Source organism: Physeter macrocephalus, chromosome 14 (assembly GCF_002837175.3).
Source record: "Physeter macrocephalus isolate SW-GA chromosome 14, ASM283717v5, whole genome shotgun sequence".
Classification (NCBI taxonomy): domain Eukaryota; kingdom Metazoa; phylum Chordata; class Mammalia; order Artiodactyla; family Physeteridae; genus Physeter; species Physeter macrocephalus.
In genome coordinates this window covers 122,126,263-122,143,359 of record NC_041227.1, presented here as the reverse complement: position 1 = coordinate 122,143,359, position 17,097 = coordinate 122,126,263, and the positions used below count along the sequence as shown (strand labels likewise).

Genomic DNA, 17,097 nt, shown 5'->3' with positions numbered 1-17,097 from the left:
TCTCCAGGTCCCTCTGCTATGATGGCTCAGCCACAAAACTGGAGGAAACAGGCCCAAACCTTTGCTGCTCGGCTGACAGCTGCTCCGCGGGAGCCCTCGTTCTGGATGTGGAGTTCGTGGGGCCCTAGGCACCTCCAGCCCCGTGTCCTTTCTGGGGACGTAGGGGGTGCCCAACGGCAGCTACAGAGGACTCCAGCCCTGAGCGCTGTGCCCCACTACCCAGCTCTGGGGGTGACCCTCTTCCTCCCCTCCTTCCACACCAGCCCTGGACGCGGCAGGGCTGCCTGTGGCACTTCTAACTTCTCTTACCTTCTGGTCGTGGTATTTCCACCACTTAGGCCACCCAACACACACTTACGTTGGTTCTACTTATGTACTGCTGCTTAACCAGTGACTCCAAACTTACGGCTTAGAACAACTTGTCATTGGTAACGGTTTGTGGATTAAGTGGGCAGGTGAGTCTCTTGGGCTTGTGGTGGGCTGGAGACCAGGGCTGGGGGTATCTGTGGTGCTTTTCCCCCAGATCAGGCACCTGGTCTGCTTGGCTGGAGCAGCTGAGAATGTGTCCATTTTATCTGGTCATTGAATTTATTGGCATAAACTTAATAATGTTCCTTTACTATGCTATTAATGTCTGTAGGTTTTATATTGGCTTAGGTTCTTTTATTCCTCATACTGATCATTTGTGTCTTTTATCTTTTATTTTGATCGTATGTAAGTTAGGGATTTGTCAATATTATTGGGGTTTTTTTTTTGAAGAATAAGCTTTTGGTTATTCTTGATTGTTCATTTTCTATTTCATGGATTTCTGCTCTTGTATCTATTATGTCCTTTCTTCTGTTTACTTTGAGTTTACTTTGCTCTTTTTCTCTCTTAAGGTGGAAGCTTAGATCATTGGTTTGAGACCTTCTTTTCTAATATAAGCATTTCAAACTATAAAATTTTCTCTAAATATTGTTCTGGCTGCATTCCACGATTTTGATGTGTTGTTTCTTGCTTTTTGGCCTAAAATCTTTTCTGAGTTTCTTGTGTTTTTTTCTCTTCGACCCATGGAAATTTAGAAATACGTTGTTTTAATTTCCGAGTATTGGAGGTCCTGACAAAGCAGTTAGCAGTGCAGGAGGGAGGGCTTGTGCTTACGGAGTCCACACCCACCCAAGGCCCGACCCTCAGCCAGTTCTGGTGAAGGCCTGGCTCTTCGCTGACTAAACCCCTTCCTTCTCTCCGGAGCTGCCCGTTGTCTGAACTAGCCTTTGCCATTTCTGTGCATTTCCTCCTGCTTCATGGGTCTGTACCACTAAAGAACAGATTGAATTGTTTGGGGACAGATACTTAGAAATATGATGTGATACAGCAGAAATTGATACAACATTGTGGATCAACTATACTTGAATTTAAAAAAAAAAAGAAATATGACGTGAGCCACAAATGCAAGCCAAAATATAATTTAAAATTTTTTTAATATTTAACACTAAAAGGGTAAAAAAAAGCAGATGAATTTAATTATAATAATATTTTATTTAATCTAATATATACAAACTATTATCCTTCCAACATGCGATCAATATGAAAATATCAACGAGATATTTTACGTTCTTTTTTTCATACTGAGTCTTCAGAATCTGATGTGCATTTACACTCACAGCCTCATTTCATGTCCCTGTGTGCCTGGGGACTGGGTCTGTTTTCTCTGGTCAGTCCCACAACCGGGGGAAACAGCTGGAAATCAGGTGTGCAGCTGCAGAGTCACTCGCCAGAAAACACATCTGGGGTTTTGGCAAGTAAGCATTGAAAACAGGAAGCTCAGTTTTGCTTTGTAATGGTTTCCAAATAACAGTGTGAAATCAGCTTTTTTCTGACACTCAGGGGAAGTTATGGAGCACGTTTCTTGGGACTGATGTTTTTGTATTTGCCAGAAAATGCTGGGTTCAGAGGGCCTCAGGGGCCCTTCTGTGGCATTTGTCGGCGATAGGCCTGGTTTCCCGGACCCTCCAGGACGCCCCCCGCCGCCCCCCAAGCACCCAGATGCTGGGATGCTGGGAGTCCACGCATCTCAGAACTGCACTGATGGCTTCAGGACACTCGTGCTGGCAAGCTTCCTTGGTGACAGCAAAGATTTTGTTAAAGATCCTTAAAGTTTGTATCTTTGCGCCTCAGCCGCAGGCGCCACTGACCTGATCTCTGTGGCCAGTGATTAGAATTCACATTTTTAGGATTCCACACAACGAAATTGCGGCGGCTGCCCTTCCCTCACGTTCACCCGAGTTGCGTGCATATCAGCAGCTTATCTGTTTGCTGGGGCGCGTCCATTGGCTCCACCTCAGTGTCCGGCCACGCGTCAAACGTTGATGAACGTTTGGGTTCAAACAGTTTTTGTCTGTTGCGCAAAAAGCTGCTTGGAACGTTCGTGGACAAGTTTTGCGTGGCGTGTGCCCAGGAGCGGAGTGGCTGGTCGTGCGGAGGCTCTGAGCATCTGCTCAGCTGCTTTGCAAAGTGGTTCTGTCTCACCGTCCCTCCTGCAGTGTGTACCATTTTCACTTGGTGTTGTCAGTCTTTTTAATTGTAGCATCTTGAGGGTGTCGTGTGCTTCATCACAGCTAAAATTTCATTTCCCTTCCCAGCTGGATACCAGGAGTACTCCTCCCATACCCCCTCCCCACCCCACCCCACCCCACCCCGGTGTAACCACCAAAAACGTTTGCAAACGTTGGGCGGGGGGCGTTGGGCGCACTGGAAATGTTACCTCAAATGGAAAAAGGGTCTTTGCAGATGTGATTGAGGACTTTGAGACAGGGAGATCGTCCCGGGTTACCCAGGTGGGGCCTGAATGCCGTCGTAAGGGTCCTTATAAGAGGGGGCAAAGGAGATTTGACCCAGAAAGACGAGGAGGCACCAAGCTGCTGGCTGTGAAGACAGGAGAGGGACTGGGAACCAGGGAGGGTGAAGGATGCTGGCAGCCTCCAGAAGCTGGACCGGGTGAGGAACGATGGTCCCCCTGCCTCTGAATGGAGGAGGCCCCGCTGACACCCCAGTTTCACACTGCGAGACTCATTTAGAACTTCTGCCCTCCAGACTGTACGAAAATAAACTACCATTGTTTTGAGTCACTAAATTTGTGGTAGTTTGTGACAGCAACCACAGAAAACTAGTACAATTACTGCAAGAAATTAAATAAGACCGAAGTGAATGGGAGATACACGGTGCTCATGGGTTAGAGGACTCAGTGTTGAGATGTCCCTCCTCCCCAGGCTGATCTGTATGTTCCTCATGGTCCCAGTCGATATCACAGCAGGGTTTTTTTAAATAGAAATTGACAAACTCATTCTAAAATTTGTTGGAAATACAAAGGCTTTAGAATCGCCAAAGTTCACCTGAAAAAGAACACAGTTAGAGGACCAGCACTCCCTGACCTCAAGGCTGATCCAGACAATATGTGTTGGCGTAAAGACAGACAAATAGATCAAAGAAACAGACTAGAGTCCAGAATTGACCCGTGTGTACACAGACAACTGATTTTTTTATAAACGTGCAAATGCAGTTCAGTGGAGAAAAGAGCATAATCTTTGAACAGATGAAAAACTTGGCTATCTTTATCCGATAAAATTGAACTTTAAAACCTCACACCATATATGAAAGTTAACGCAAAATGGATCCTAGAACTAAATGTAGAACTTAAAACTATAAAACTTCTAGAAGAAAACAGAAAAATATCTTTGCAACCCTGGGTTAGGCAAAAAAGTTCTCAGATAAGATACCAAAATCACAATTCATAAGAGAAAAAAATGGATAAATTGGACTTCATCAATGTTACAAACTTCTTACCATCACCCTTCTGCTTTCCATAAAGAATATGGGAGTAAAATCTCTGAGTGGGGAATGAAACAGGAAGGAAGGGGGCAGGACACAACCTTTGAAAGAGTGACATAGCCCAAGGACATGACATAAACTGATTAGAACAAAATGGGTCCAAGATGGCCTACAAGTCGGCTTCCACTAGACCTTGAACCTCAGTATACACTCACTGTAACGCATCAGCCAGCTAAAATGACACACCCACAGGCGCCATGACAGTTCCAAGACCGGACCACAAGGACCAAAAAGTGGGCGGTGGCCCTATTCCTGGAAATCCCCTCCCCTTCCTGAAATAGCTGGAATACTCCTCCTACTCATTAGCCTAGGAAATTACCCACCCCTATAAAAACTGACAACCCCCACACCCTGGTGCCTTTCTCACCTTCTGAGATAGCCCACACTCTGTCTGTGGAGTGTGTTTCTCTCTAAATAAATTCACTTCTTACCTATCAAAAAAAATTACAAACTTCTTTGAAAGACATTTTTTTGTTTTGTTTTGTTTTTTAATTATTTATTTTTGGCTGCATTGGGTCTTCGCTGCTGCACGCGAGCTTTCTCTAGTTGTGGAGAGCAGGGGCTACTCTTTGTTGCGGTGCACGGGCTTCTCATTGCGGTGGCTTCTCTTGTTGTGGAGCACGGGCTCTAGGTGCACAGGCTTCAGTAGTTGTGGCATGCGGGCTCAGTAGTTGTGGCTCGTGGGCTCTAGAGCGCACGCTCAGTAGTTGTGGCACATGGGCTTAGTTGCTCCATGGCATGTGGGATCTTCCCAGACCAGGGCTTGAACCTGTGTCCCCTGTGTTGGCAGGGGGATTCTTAACCACTGCACCACCAGGGAAGTCCCGAAAGACATTGTTAAGAAAATGAAAAGACAGGCCAGGGGAATGGGAGAAAATACTTACAAATAATATCTGATAAAGGACTTGTGCCCAGACCTCTGTAGGACTCTCAAGACTCAGTGATATGAAAACAAACATCCCAATAAAAAATGGGCCAATGATTTGAATAGATGCTTCATCAAATAAGGTATATGGATGGTAAATTAGTTCAGCATCATTAACCATTAGAAAAATGTTAAGTCCACAGTGAGATACCACAGCACACCTGTTAGCATGTCTAGAATATAAAGGCTGGCCATCCCAAGTGTTTGCGAGGATGTGGACCAATGGGACCTCACACTGCCGGTGGGAATGCAAATGATCCAACCACTATGGAAAACAATTTAGCAATTTTTTCTGAAAGCTCACCATACAACTGCCTTATCATCCAGCCACTCCCTCCTGGGTGTTTACCTGAGAGAAATGGAAGCCTCTCCACCCAGAGGCTTAACACACAGAGGCCCACAGCACAAACCAGGAGCAGCCTGCATTCACTAATAGGCGAATGGAGAAACAGCTGTAGTTTTGAGGGAACAGGCGGTACTGTGTGAGAAACCAGAAAAGAGCACTACTGCGTGACTCTATTGATGTGAAATTCTGGAAAATGCAAGCTAACTTATTTGTGATAGAAAGCAAATCAGGGAATTTCCTGCTGGTCCAGTGGTTAGGACTCCGCACTCTCACTGCCAAGGGCCTGGGTTCAATCCCTGGTTGGGGAACTAAGATCCCACAAGCCACTCGGCCAAAAAAAAAAAAAGAAGCATGGGCTTCCCTGGTGGCGCAGTGGTTGAGAGTCCGCCCGCCGATGCAGGGGACACGGGTTCGTGCCCCGGTCCGGGAAGATCCCACATGCCGCAGAGCGGCTGGGCCCGTGAGCCATGGCCGCTGAGCCTGCGCGTCCGGAGCCTGTGCTCCGCAGCGTGAGAGGCCACAGCAGTGAGAGGCCCGCGTAACGCAAAAAAAAATAAATAAAATAAAAAAGCAAATCAGCAACTGCCTGGGGAGGGAACCAGGGAGCTCGCCAAGGGGGACAGACAGGGGCATGAGGAAGCTGGGGAGGGGGCTGGTTCAGGGGTAGCCAGGTCTGTGGTCTGGAGCTTGGGGGCCATTAGGAGTGAGTGGTCAGTGCTGATGGGCTCCTGGGTGGGAGGCTCCTGGGTGGGAGCGTCCGTGGAGCAGGGCTCTGGAGCACCTAACACTGGGGGTGAGGGTGGAGCAAAGCTGGAGGTCACTGAGTGTCTGTGTCCCCCATTCCTGTATCGAAGCCCTGACCCCCTAATGTGATGGGATTGGGAGGTGGGGCCTTTGAGGCCGTGAGGGTGGGGCCCCGTGATGAGCTGAGTAGCACAGACGCTGGAGCTCTCGATGCCGCGTGGGGACATGGGGAGAAGGCTGCCTGCAGGCTGGGAAGAGGCCCCACCAGACCGGACCCTGAGCTGTGGCGTGAGCCGCCGTCCGCGGTGTCCATCTCAGCAGCGCCGGCAGAACGAAGCGTCACAGGTGAGCCGAGCCCGTGTGTATTAATCAAACATTCGGCTCGGAGGCCTGGGGGCTGAGAGTGTGTGTGTCGGTCGTTAGAATCGGTGGTAGGAGCACACGGTGGTCACGTGACGAAGCCAACGCGGCCAGACGCGGCGCCCTGCTCGCAGATGGGGGTGGGGGTGGCTGTAGCCAGCCCCGCGTGGGGACCTCAGCCCTCCTCCAGGGGCCTTGCCCGAGCAGCCCCCGCCCTCTGAGGTTGCAGCGCCGCTGGGTGTGGGAGCTCGTGTGCCGGGCTGAGGAGGGTGTGGGCATCCCCTGCCCTGTGCCCCTGATCAGAGTGGAAGTGAGCCGACTTAGGTACCCGGGGTCTTCAGTTCCCGCACATCCGTCTCGCGGGTGGTGGGCTAGCCTCGGGGCCGCCAGCCCGGGGCGGTGGGAGTGGGAGTGGGGGTGGGGGTGGCTCTGTGTGTGTGCGCGTGCAAGGGGCTTGTCGGGGTTGAAGGCTCTGTGCCCGGAGCCTGGGGCCAAGAGAGGCAGGATGTTTGGGAGCTCCCTGGGGACCCCTTCCCTCCTGGGGGCTGCCGTCCTTCTCCCTCCCTGCCTCGGACCCTGACCCAGATGTCAGAGCAGGCAGTGCAGCCGAGGGGAGGCAAGGGAGCCTGGTGCCCAGATCCTTCATGCCCCCCGAGTGTCAAGGGAGAGAGCCCTGTGTTCTGGTCTCTAGTTGTTGGCAGAACCTCCGTGGCCCAGGCCAGGGGTAGTGGCTGCCGGCAGGGCAAAATGCTCTCGGCCCCTCGGTGGGCTGGCTGGACTGGCCTGAGCCCGTGGGGCAGTGGAGGCAGAATTGTGACCATGCCAGGGAACTGGCCCTGGAGTCCTGCTGACCTGCCCGACGCTCTGGGGCCTGGCCATGTTTCACATGTGGGGGACAGGAGGTCTGCCCTGGCCACTTGGACATGTGATGTGAGTGCAGTGAGCGACCCAAACGGGCCATTCGTGGAAGAAAGGTTGGTTTTCTTCTAAGACAGTTTTGGTCAAGATTTCTTGTAATGAGTCGCTGGGATTTTAGAGGCGGAATACGCTCATTAAGCCTAGGTCACTTTCTCCCGAGGGCTCCACAGCGTCCCCCAGCCAGCTGGTCGGTGGCCAGTCTGGACAGGACCTGGGCCCCCTGCTCTGCCGCAGGATGCAGCCTCGAGGGGACAGACAGCGGCACCTGTGTACAGAGGGCGGCGAGGGACTCACTGCCCGCTGGGCCTCCTACACGCTACACTTCACACACCAGGTTAAAACATGGGATTCGTTCACGTACACATAATTCAGTTTAAACGGTGACTAGAAATGATGACCGGCAAATTTCTAGAAGGGTTGTTAAGACCCTCACAAGTTCTGTCTTGCTGGAAACCACATTTAAAACTCGGAACCCGCATGTAGGTAGCTGCTCCACTTCCTAACCTCTCGGAGGGGTGTGAGGGACCCCATTGTGCGAGCAGCGCCCACGTCAATCACCAACGTCCTCGTCACCACTCTGGCCTCGTTTCTTCCCTGTGTCGCCAGAGAGAAAATTCCACAAATGTGTTTCCCCACATTTGTGGTTGGTGAGGCTCCAGAGTGAGCAGAGAACTCGAGAGGTGGGGACTTCTGGAGGGCCCTTCGGGGCTCACTGCTCTGGAGGCCCCAGTGCACAGAGGCAGCTGCAAAGCTGGTATCCCCTTGGCAGCCCTGTCTCCTCTGGTCAGTCTTCACGTTGGACAGTGTGACGGCCTGGAGAGGTGGCCGGCTGCTCTGTGTGTGTGTGTGTCTGTATGTCCATGTGTCTCTGTGTGTGTGGGTGTGTCTGTGCATATGTCTGTATGTATCTATGTGGTTAGGAATGTGTGTGCCTCTGATTTTTTTTTACACAGATGTCCCCTCCAAGGCATCATTAAGCCTGGAAAAACCATTTAAATAAAAAATGTTTAAGAAAAATTAAAGTAAAACGAACTCTTTTCCTTTTTGGTGTACAGTTTTGTGAGTTTTAGCACATGTGTACATATTTGTGTAACCGCTACAACCCGGCTTTGTTTTGTGTAAATTGGTGATAAATGTTTGGACCTCACCCTCATTAACGTTCCCCAGCTTTAAAAGAAGCCCCGTGACCTGTGTGATCGAGGTTGCATTCGCTCACGGCAAAACTCAGGCTCAGGGTCACACCTGTGGCTCAGACGCAGAAGCCACTTGGGGCGCCGAGTGAGCCGGTGGTGGAATCATCTTGCAGCAAAAGTGCTGAAGAGATGCTTGCTCAGGGCTGAGCAAGCTTGGCGGGTGTGGGCTGCACGCGAGGGGCGACCTGTCCTGAGTGACCGTTTGCTGCTGGACGTTCACAAGCCACGTCCAAATACAGAAGAGACGTCCCAGGCACAGAGGGACGCGGGTCTGTCCATCCTGCTCTGTTCCAGCTCAGCTTCCGGCCTCTGGCTCCCTGTCCCTGCAGTGCGCTCACAGCCTCCATCAGTGATTCAGGTCCAGGACGGACCGAACGTCTGCCAGGTTCTCAAAGAGTCAATGGTGCAAGTGCAGATTTTATAACATAGTAGAAATAAAGTAAGACTGCAGAGCCCCCAAGCCCAGCCTCCACCAATCGTGCTGGACATGGTGGACAAAGCCCCACGTGGTGGACGTGCAATGCCTCGTCACCCCTCTTCATTTTATTTTATTTTATTTTATTTTATTTTATTTTTTGTGGTACGCGGGGCTCCCTCTGCTGCGGCCTCTCCCGTTGCGGAGCACAGGCTCCGGACGCGCAGGCTCAGCGGCCATGGCTCACGGGCCCAGTCGCTCCGCGGCATGTGGGATCCTCCCAGACCGGGGCGCGAGCCCGGTTCCCCTGCCTCGGCAGGCGGACGCGCAACCACTGCGCCACCAGGGAAGCCCCCCTCTTCATTTTAGATGCTTGTTTTCGTTAGCTCGCTCAGGCAGTGATTAGAGCACACCCCCCGAGAACCTGGGTGGTGAGCATTAGCCGCAGAACAGGACCTGGTGGGGGAGTTTGAGCCCATCTGTCAGCCTTGGGAGCTGGACACCATTGACCTGGCTCTAAAGCCCCTTGAACCTTTGTACCGACAGGGAAGGGATGTGCACATTTGCTTGTCACTTTCTGAGTGACTTTGTGGGAAATAACCTGTGGGTTGTGTGATGAGCTGTTTTTCTCTGTTAATTGTGTCCATACTAATTGCTTCCAGGTGTTTACCTCCAATGGCCCCACCGTGATCATGCCCACCTGGTTCTGCTCCCGAGCCTGGTTCTCCCACGTGGGCCCATTTGACGAGGGCGGGCGGGTAAGTGCGGGTCCCGTGGATTCCTCCTCTGGGCGGGGCCGCAGTCCCTGTGAGGCCTTCGCAGCGCTTCCTGCTTCCCGGCCACGCGTGCTGAACCTCCCAGGGAGCGGCCGGGGCACCGCTCGGCCTGTGTTGTGCGGGAAGCAGGGGGTTTCTGTGTGAAGGCTGTGGGCGCCGGGCGTCTGCTCCTGGCTCACACCTGCCCGGCCCTGGTTGCCTCATCCTGGTTTAAGAGCTGTTTGTGGGAAAGCGCAGGGGGTGGGCAGTGTCATCCTGCCACCCCTGGACGACAGCGGGAGAAGAGGTCCCCCGTTCTCCCGTGGCCGGTGGCCCTGGGCTGTTCGGGTCCAAGCTGGCCTGGCTCCTTCGTCTGCACCCTCGCCTACCTGTGGGGCCTCAGCTGCAGAGCGGGGCCCGCGCTGGCCTCCGGGCTCCGGCCTAGAAATGGGGACGCGACGCTGACCTGCTCCCCTCCCACCCCGACAGCCTTAAGAGTGAGCGCTCCGGCACCGATCAGAAGGTAAATCTTAGGGTTAGTTTGTTTTCCCTTAACCCCCCCTCCCCTTAAATTGGCTTTGAGATCGTGAGTTCTGGTCCTCGTGGTGGAAGGGCTGGGCCAGGCACGTTAAGGCCCATCAGGCCGGAAGGTGGGGGTGACTCAGGCCCAGGCTCACCGTCTGCCCCAGGACCTTGGCCGCGGTGCTGCCTGCTCCGAATGTCCTCTCGGCTTCGGGGGGACCTTCACTGACTGCACAGGGGCCACGTGGAGCCTTGGCTTGGAGCCGACCCCCTCCCTGATCCTAGCCGGCATTCCTCTGCCCAACCCCCTGCCCGTCACGCGCACGGTCTCATTTTGGAGGGAGAGGCTGGCTCCCCCCCTGCCCTGGACCCTGGCCGGACGGTCCCTCATGGCCGCCCAGACGTGCCCTCCAGGAGCAGTGCTGGTCTCACGTTTACAAACCAGGGGCTCGAGGGGAGTATAGTGCCCTGAGGGCTGGACTTAGGTTTGGGGACTGGTCCTCAGCTGATGCTCCAGGCCCAAGAGGCTGCAGTTCTTGCCCATGGAGAGAAGGGCAGGGAACCGAAGCAGCCGGCACAGTCGAGGTGCTAAAGAACGCAGAGCAGGATGGTGGTGAGACTCGGGGGTGAGGGTGGCCGAGCGGTCGTGGACACGGCGGCCATGAGCTGGAACCTGCAAGGTGCACGGGTCTTAAATTGGGAGAATGCACTCGCAGAGGCAAGGTGGGGGAGGGGAGTTGGAGATTTGGAGGAGGGCGCCATCCGGTGCAGGACAGCATCCAGCTGAGGGGTCCGGATGTCCCCAGGGGGCAACCGTTTCAGGCCCTTAAACAAAAAGGAAAGTGACAAAAATGGTGTTTGTTGGTTCAGAACGGGGCTCTTCTGAGGGCCGGTCTGGCCTGGGTGAGAAAGTCCTGGCCGGGGAGCGGCCAGGAGGGGGGTCGTGGTTGCTCAGAAGAGCTGCCACCCAGCACGGCAGACACTTTGCAGAAGTGCTTTTGCATCTGTTGGAAACATCCCTAGGCTCGGAGTCGCTCTGTGAGTTACGAGCTGTCTCCCCCTCCCCAGAGGGTGTACCCCAGGCTCCTTTGCATTTTAGCCATTCTGATTGCAGTTCTGTAGTTTCTTGTTGTATTTTAATTTGCATTTCTGAGATGACTTATGATGTTGAGCAATTTTTCACGCACCGATTGGCTACTTGTATATTATTTTATGAAGCGTCCAGGTCTTTTGCCCAGTTTTAAGTGGGGTGTCTTCTTATTGTTGAGTTGTTGGTGTTCTTTTTTTTTTTTTTTTTTTTTTTTTTTTGCGGTACGCGGGCCTCCCTCTGCTGGGGCCTCTCCCGTCGCGGAGCACAGGGTCCGGACGCGCAGGCTCAGCGGCCATGGCTCACGGGCCCAGCCGCTCCGCGGCATGTGGCGGCATGTGGGATCTTCGCGGACCGGGGCACGAACCCGTGTCCCCTGCATCGGCAGGTGGACTCTCAACCACTGCGCCACCAGGGAAGCCCCTGTTGGTGTTCTTGGTCAGATACTTGCTTGCGGGTGTTTTCTCCCATCCTGGGTCTCAGCGTTCTGGGATTTCCTCTCACTCCCACTTGTGTCCGTCCCAGATTCTATCCTGAGGATGTCAGAGTAGCGAGGCTGGGGCTTCCACCCCTGTTTTGTGGGTTTTATCTCCCTGGGGCTTCCCACTCTGGGCATGGGTCTCACAGATGCCATAGAGGTTGGCCACTCAGCCACCCAGAGCCGGAAGTTGGCACCTTCTCTTGTGCATTAAAAACCTCTCTTGATATCAAAGAAGGTCTGTATTTTGTCATCTCTGTATTTATCTCTCTTTAAATGCCCTTGGTCCCAAGTGCTCTGCTTAAACCTTTCCTGGTTGGCTTTTTTTTTTTTCGGTTTTTGAAGGTATTTTGACTCCCACCTGTTGCCTGAACAGCAGCCAGTAGATCACCCTGTTCCCTCTTTCCTTTCTCCTCCTATTTTGTTGCATGATTTCTGCTTTTGTCAGAAGGCAACCCTGCGTGCTGAGGCCCCAGCCGCCTGTCTGTGTCCCTGGACTCAGCCTTACATGTCAGCCTGTCCAGGCCTCGGCATTCCTTGAGTTCCTGCACATTCAGACTGTGGTTCTGGACATGTGAAGGAAGTATGGGCTGGACAGAAAACCCTGCGTCACACCTTCCCTTGCATGTCTTGACAACACAGCTCCCTGTTGCCTTGCTTTGCCTGACGCTCCTTCGATTCGCTCGGCTTTGTAAGGTGCTTGACCTTTTCCTGGAGGCTCTGAGAATTCCTGCCTTGTTAAAGACTCATGGTTTCACTGGGATTGGTCTTAATGCGGACCTGATTCCGATATGTGGACCAGGTGTGCTTTTATCTCGTTTGGCTTATAGTTTTAAGTTTTAGCTGGCCGCCATTGTTGTGATTTTCTGTTTCAAAGACTCATTATACGTTGGCTAGATTTTCTTAGACTGTCTTCCATTTCAACAACTTTCTCTTAACCCTCATTACTTATTTTGTTATTTAATTTTCATTTTCTTGTTTATTTTCCTACATTTCTTCAGTGTCCCTTATTAAATTTTTATTCAGATTTGTTTTCCCTGGAGGACTTTCTAATTTAGTCTTCGTTTCTCATATAATTTTGTCTTTTTCTTCTCTTTCTTTTTTTTGAGTTCAGTCAACCCTCTTTTATTTAAGAGGTTTATTGGGGTATAATTCACATACATACGATTCACCTACTAAAATGTGCAGTTCGGTGCATTTTAGCAAATTCACAGGGATGCACAACCATCACCGCCATCTGATGTTACACAACAGTTTCACCCCCCACAGAAGCCCACGTGCAGTCATACCACCCCCGGCCTGCCCAGCCCAGCCCAGGCTAATCCTCCTCCCCTTCTCATGTCTGTCCTCCTTTTTGCAGGGGTCCAGCTTTGTTAGTGATTGAATTTCTGATTCAAGACGGGTCTCCTCATTCTCAAGCCTTGTGGAGGACGTGTGATTTCACTTGGAGGGTTATTCACAGGGTTTTTTCTCCTTCATGGTTTTCGTTGTTGTTATTTGGGGTGAATTTCTGTCCACGGAAGTGTTTGTTTTCTGTTTCTTCTCACGTGGGCTTTGTATAGCTGCGGTTCATGGGATTCCTACCTCAGGGTCGCACCCTCTGTCACCCCAGGGAAGTGCAGCGGGTGTTGAGGGCAGGGAGGGGAGGAGGGTGTGTCTCTCCTTCTTTTTTTCCTTTTGTCCCGCAGGGTCCTAATCCCCTTCTGCCACATCTCTGAGGGCGCCTACCCATCCAACCGCGTTCTCACACCCCAGAGGCCCCAGGGCTCGGGGTGATCCCCCAGGTCTGCCCAGGCCCCTGTCTCCACGGGGGACCGGGGCTCAGCACCCCATCTTCCTCGACGTCACCTCTGCATCCCATCGCGGCCTCTGTCGCTGTTTGCGGTCGGTCAGCGGTGCCCAGGCTCTTGTGAATCGGGGGTGGGGGGTGCCCTCCAGCTGGCGTGGAGCAGCCACGCCCCAGGCACCTCCTCTGGCTAAATTCTCACTTGTCTCTTTGCCAGAAATAAGGGAACTCTGGGGTTGAGGTCCTCTTGGTCATGAGAAGAGAGGACATTTTATCTCCTTCCTAAATCTGTAAAGCACAGAGTCGCAATGTGCTCTTGAAGGGTGCCTCTGACAATGCAGAAAATTAGAAAAAGGAAAAACTACGCAAATGACCCGTGAACCCATCACCACACATCTGCTCTGAACGTTTGTGTGGGGTCCTTTTGTCTTCCTTTTACTGTGGACCACTTTTAGCCAAGCTGCAAACACAATTTTGAAACTTGATTTTTAACTTAACATTTTGTTATAAATCTTTTCATGTCCTTGTGGTCTTTGTGAAAACACTTCAGTCACCACCCAGTGGTCCATCGAGTCACTGATTGACTGAACCGCCCGACGCTGCAAGTGAAGTGGTTCGCATGTTTCCGCGTGGCTAACGAGACTGCGCCGATTTCCTACTCGGCTGGCTTCCATCGCGTTGCCCTGACGGCCTTGCGGTGTGTCAGGGACCCCGGGCGGCGATTCCCCGGGCAGTGGTGGCTTTGTTCGGGGACGGAGGCGGGCAGGCTGGCACCCAGTGTGGCAGCTCAGGAGTGAGAACTGAGCGGGCTGCTTCCGGAGATGGCGCTCAGGCCCGAGCCAGGAGGCAGCGGAACTCGCGCCTGGGCGGCCACAGACAAAGAGCGTCAGTTCATCACAGACCTCAGAGGCCAGGTGCATAGGGCCCAGTCAGGGGATACGCTCGGGCCAAGAAGCTGGCCAAGAGGGGCCAGGGATCCCATCTCCCCCGAGGATGATGGCCACCAGGCTCCATCAGGACATCGAGACCTCAGAGGCCAGCTGTGCCGCCTTGCTCTCGGGGTGGACGAGCTGGGGGGCAGCCGTGGCTTTACTGGAAGCAGTGGGCCCGGCCCTGGTGCTGGCATTGCCTCAGTGAAACTGAGCTCGGGCTGGGGAGCCGGTGGAGGAGGACAGGCTGGGGCCGGAGAGCAGCAGCCTCTGGGCTGTCAGGAAACCAGCCTCTGCCCGGAGCAGGGGTCCTGGCAGTGTCCCCAGCCGTTGCTGGGCTCTGCTCACCAGACACACCCTGGGTGACCTCCTGTCCAGACCCCCTGCTCACTTGGTTTTCACCTTGAATTTAAGAAAGTGAGGGGAGCCAACTTGGTGTCCCCACCAGGACTGAGATCCCCCAGACTGACCAGCAGGGTGGCTGTGACCCCAACGGCCAGCCCTGGTCTGCGCTTCTCCAGGAGGGGGCAGGAGGCCTGGGTTCTCACAGGATGGGAACACCCAGTGGGACACTGCAGACCCTCGGAGCAGCATGCCCATCAACAGGGAGGGGGCAGGTCAGCGGGCCAGCAGCGCGGGCCAGGGGTCAAGTTTGAGGCTGGGAGTGAGGGTGACACTGGGGCTCGGGTCCACCCCTCGGGCACCTTCTTGTCCTGAAGACGCCTCTTGTGGTCACGCTTGCCCAGTGCCGGCCACAAGGTGGGGGAGCTGGATGTGTTGTTTTCCCGCTGAGGCCCCACGGGTCAGGCCAGGCTCAAGCGGCTGGGGCGCCGGGCGGATCCGCGTCTCCCGTCGCCTGAATGAGGCTCTGTCGTGAGTGGAGACACGTTTCTTTCGTCCCGCAGGGTGTCCCCGAGGACTTGCTGTTCTTCCACGAGCACCTGAGGAAGGGCGGCGGGCTCGTCCGCGTGGACCAGAGCCTCCTCCTCTACCGCTACCACCCCGGCGCGGCCACACACTCCGTCCTCGAGTACGCAGGTCCAGGCGGGGTCAGTGGGGCAGACACAGGTGACCCAGTCAGGTCGCAAGGCAAGGAACCTGGGAGCATGGCCGGCACGGGGCATGCGGCCTCCCGGGAGGCACATTGTCCTAGGTCCACGGACCAGCATTTCCCCAGGATCAAGGCCACATGTCTGTTCTCACTTTTCTGAAGTGAGGTAGGATTCACGTGTAGTTGTTCTCTTGGGGTTTTGTTCTCACTTGCTTTGGGTTGACGGGATTCTCAGAGTGAGCCCCGCCCCCCGCTAACGTGATTACAGGCGGGCTGGGGGCACCCTCTTCCTTGTCCGCCCACCAGGGGGAGGGCTGCTGGGACCGAGGTTGGGCCGCTACCTCCGTGGGGCATCACAAGGACACTAGCCCCTCCCTCTCACGGCCCCACGGCCCCCAGGCCCCAAGGCTAGAGGCCGACCACCAGGGACGGGGCAGGGATGGTGCCGAAAGTACAGGCAGGGCGAAGGCAAGGGAGGCGTGTGGTTTTCTTTCTTTAGTTTGAACTGTGTGTGTGCGCATGTGTGTCTGTGTGTGCACGTTTGTGCACGTGTGTGGGTGTTACATTTCAAATAGCTACAAGTATGTATCCCCCTTGGTGCTACCGTAATGCTGCTCTCTTGGGGACAGGGAGGACTGGGGCCCTGAAACAGGTCTACGATCAGGGGATCTTTTCATTGTAAAGAGCATGATGCAGGGACATGCATTTGTGTTTCTGGAAGTAGAAGAGACTTTGTTCTTCCCCTGGAGGGTGTGAGACTTGTTGGAAGGCGTGGCTTCTCAGTTTCTGTCCTGGGAGGTCTCCTGTGCACTGTCACAGTGGGTGTGATGCTGATTTGGGCATGTGTTGTCGGTGGGCGGGGGGGTGTCCCAGATTGCAGCATCCATATAGTTTGTTTATTTATTTATTTTTGGCTGCCTTGCGTCTTTGTTGCTGGGCGCGGGCTTTCTCTAGCTGCGGTGAGCAGGGGCTACTCTTCGTTGCAGTGCGCGGGCTTCTCAGTGCGGTGGCTTCTCTTGTTGCAGAGCACAGGCTCTAGGCGTGCGGGCTTCAGTAGTTGTGGCACGTGGGCTCAGTAGTTGTGGCTCGCAGGCTGTACAACGCAGGCTCAGCAGTTGTGGCACACGGACTTAGTTACTCCGTGGCATGTGGGATCTTCCTGGACCAGGGCTTGAACCCGTGTTCCCTGCATTGGCAGGCGGATTCCTAACCACCGAACCACCAGGGAAGCCCCCAGCATCCATATTGACTTGGGAGATCCTTGAACTTTTGCACATGTGCTATTCAACACTAAACTTAGCTTCTTTGTTTTCCAGCTTTAAGCAAAAGAGCTTGATTTCTCTTCTGTTAAGTCTGAATTTTCATACAGTAGATTTAGTGGAGCATCATTGAGAGTTTGTTGTCATGAACTTGACTCAACGCAAGTATGATTTGCACACATGGGGTAAAGGTCATTTTCTAGGGGGACATAACAATCCTAAATGTGTATATCCCTAATCCCAGAGTTTCAAAATACGTGAGGCAAAAAACTGAGATTGGAGTTGGAGATTTTAATACTCCTATCTCAATAATTGATAGAAGTTGGGGGGTGGGGAAGTCTATGAGGATCAGAAGGTTTAAACAACACTATTAACCAACATGATAGTAGACATTTAAGGAACACTATAGTCAACTGCAGAATAAGCATTCTTTTTTTTTTTTTTTTTTTTTTTTTTTGTGGT

At 53.2% G+C, this 17,097-nt stretch overlaps 1 protein-coding gene across 1 annotated transcript in view; it reads left to right on the top strand.

Moving 5' to 3' along the window:
- Positions 1 to 17,097, top strand: part of B3GNTL1 (UDP-GlcNAc:betaGal beta-1,3-N-acetylglucosaminyltransferase like 1) — a 102,600-nt gene that overhangs the window by 77,597 nt on the left and 7,906 nt on the right. Inside the window, exons 8-9 of the mRNA XM_028498916.2 lie at positions 9,431 to 9,526; positions 15,231 to 15,355. Coding sequence (XP_028354717.1) covers positions 9,431 to 9,526; positions 15,231 to 15,355 — 221 coding nt within the window. The remainder of the gene's footprint in view (positions 1 to 9,430; positions 9,527 to 15,230; positions 15,356 to 17,097) is intronic.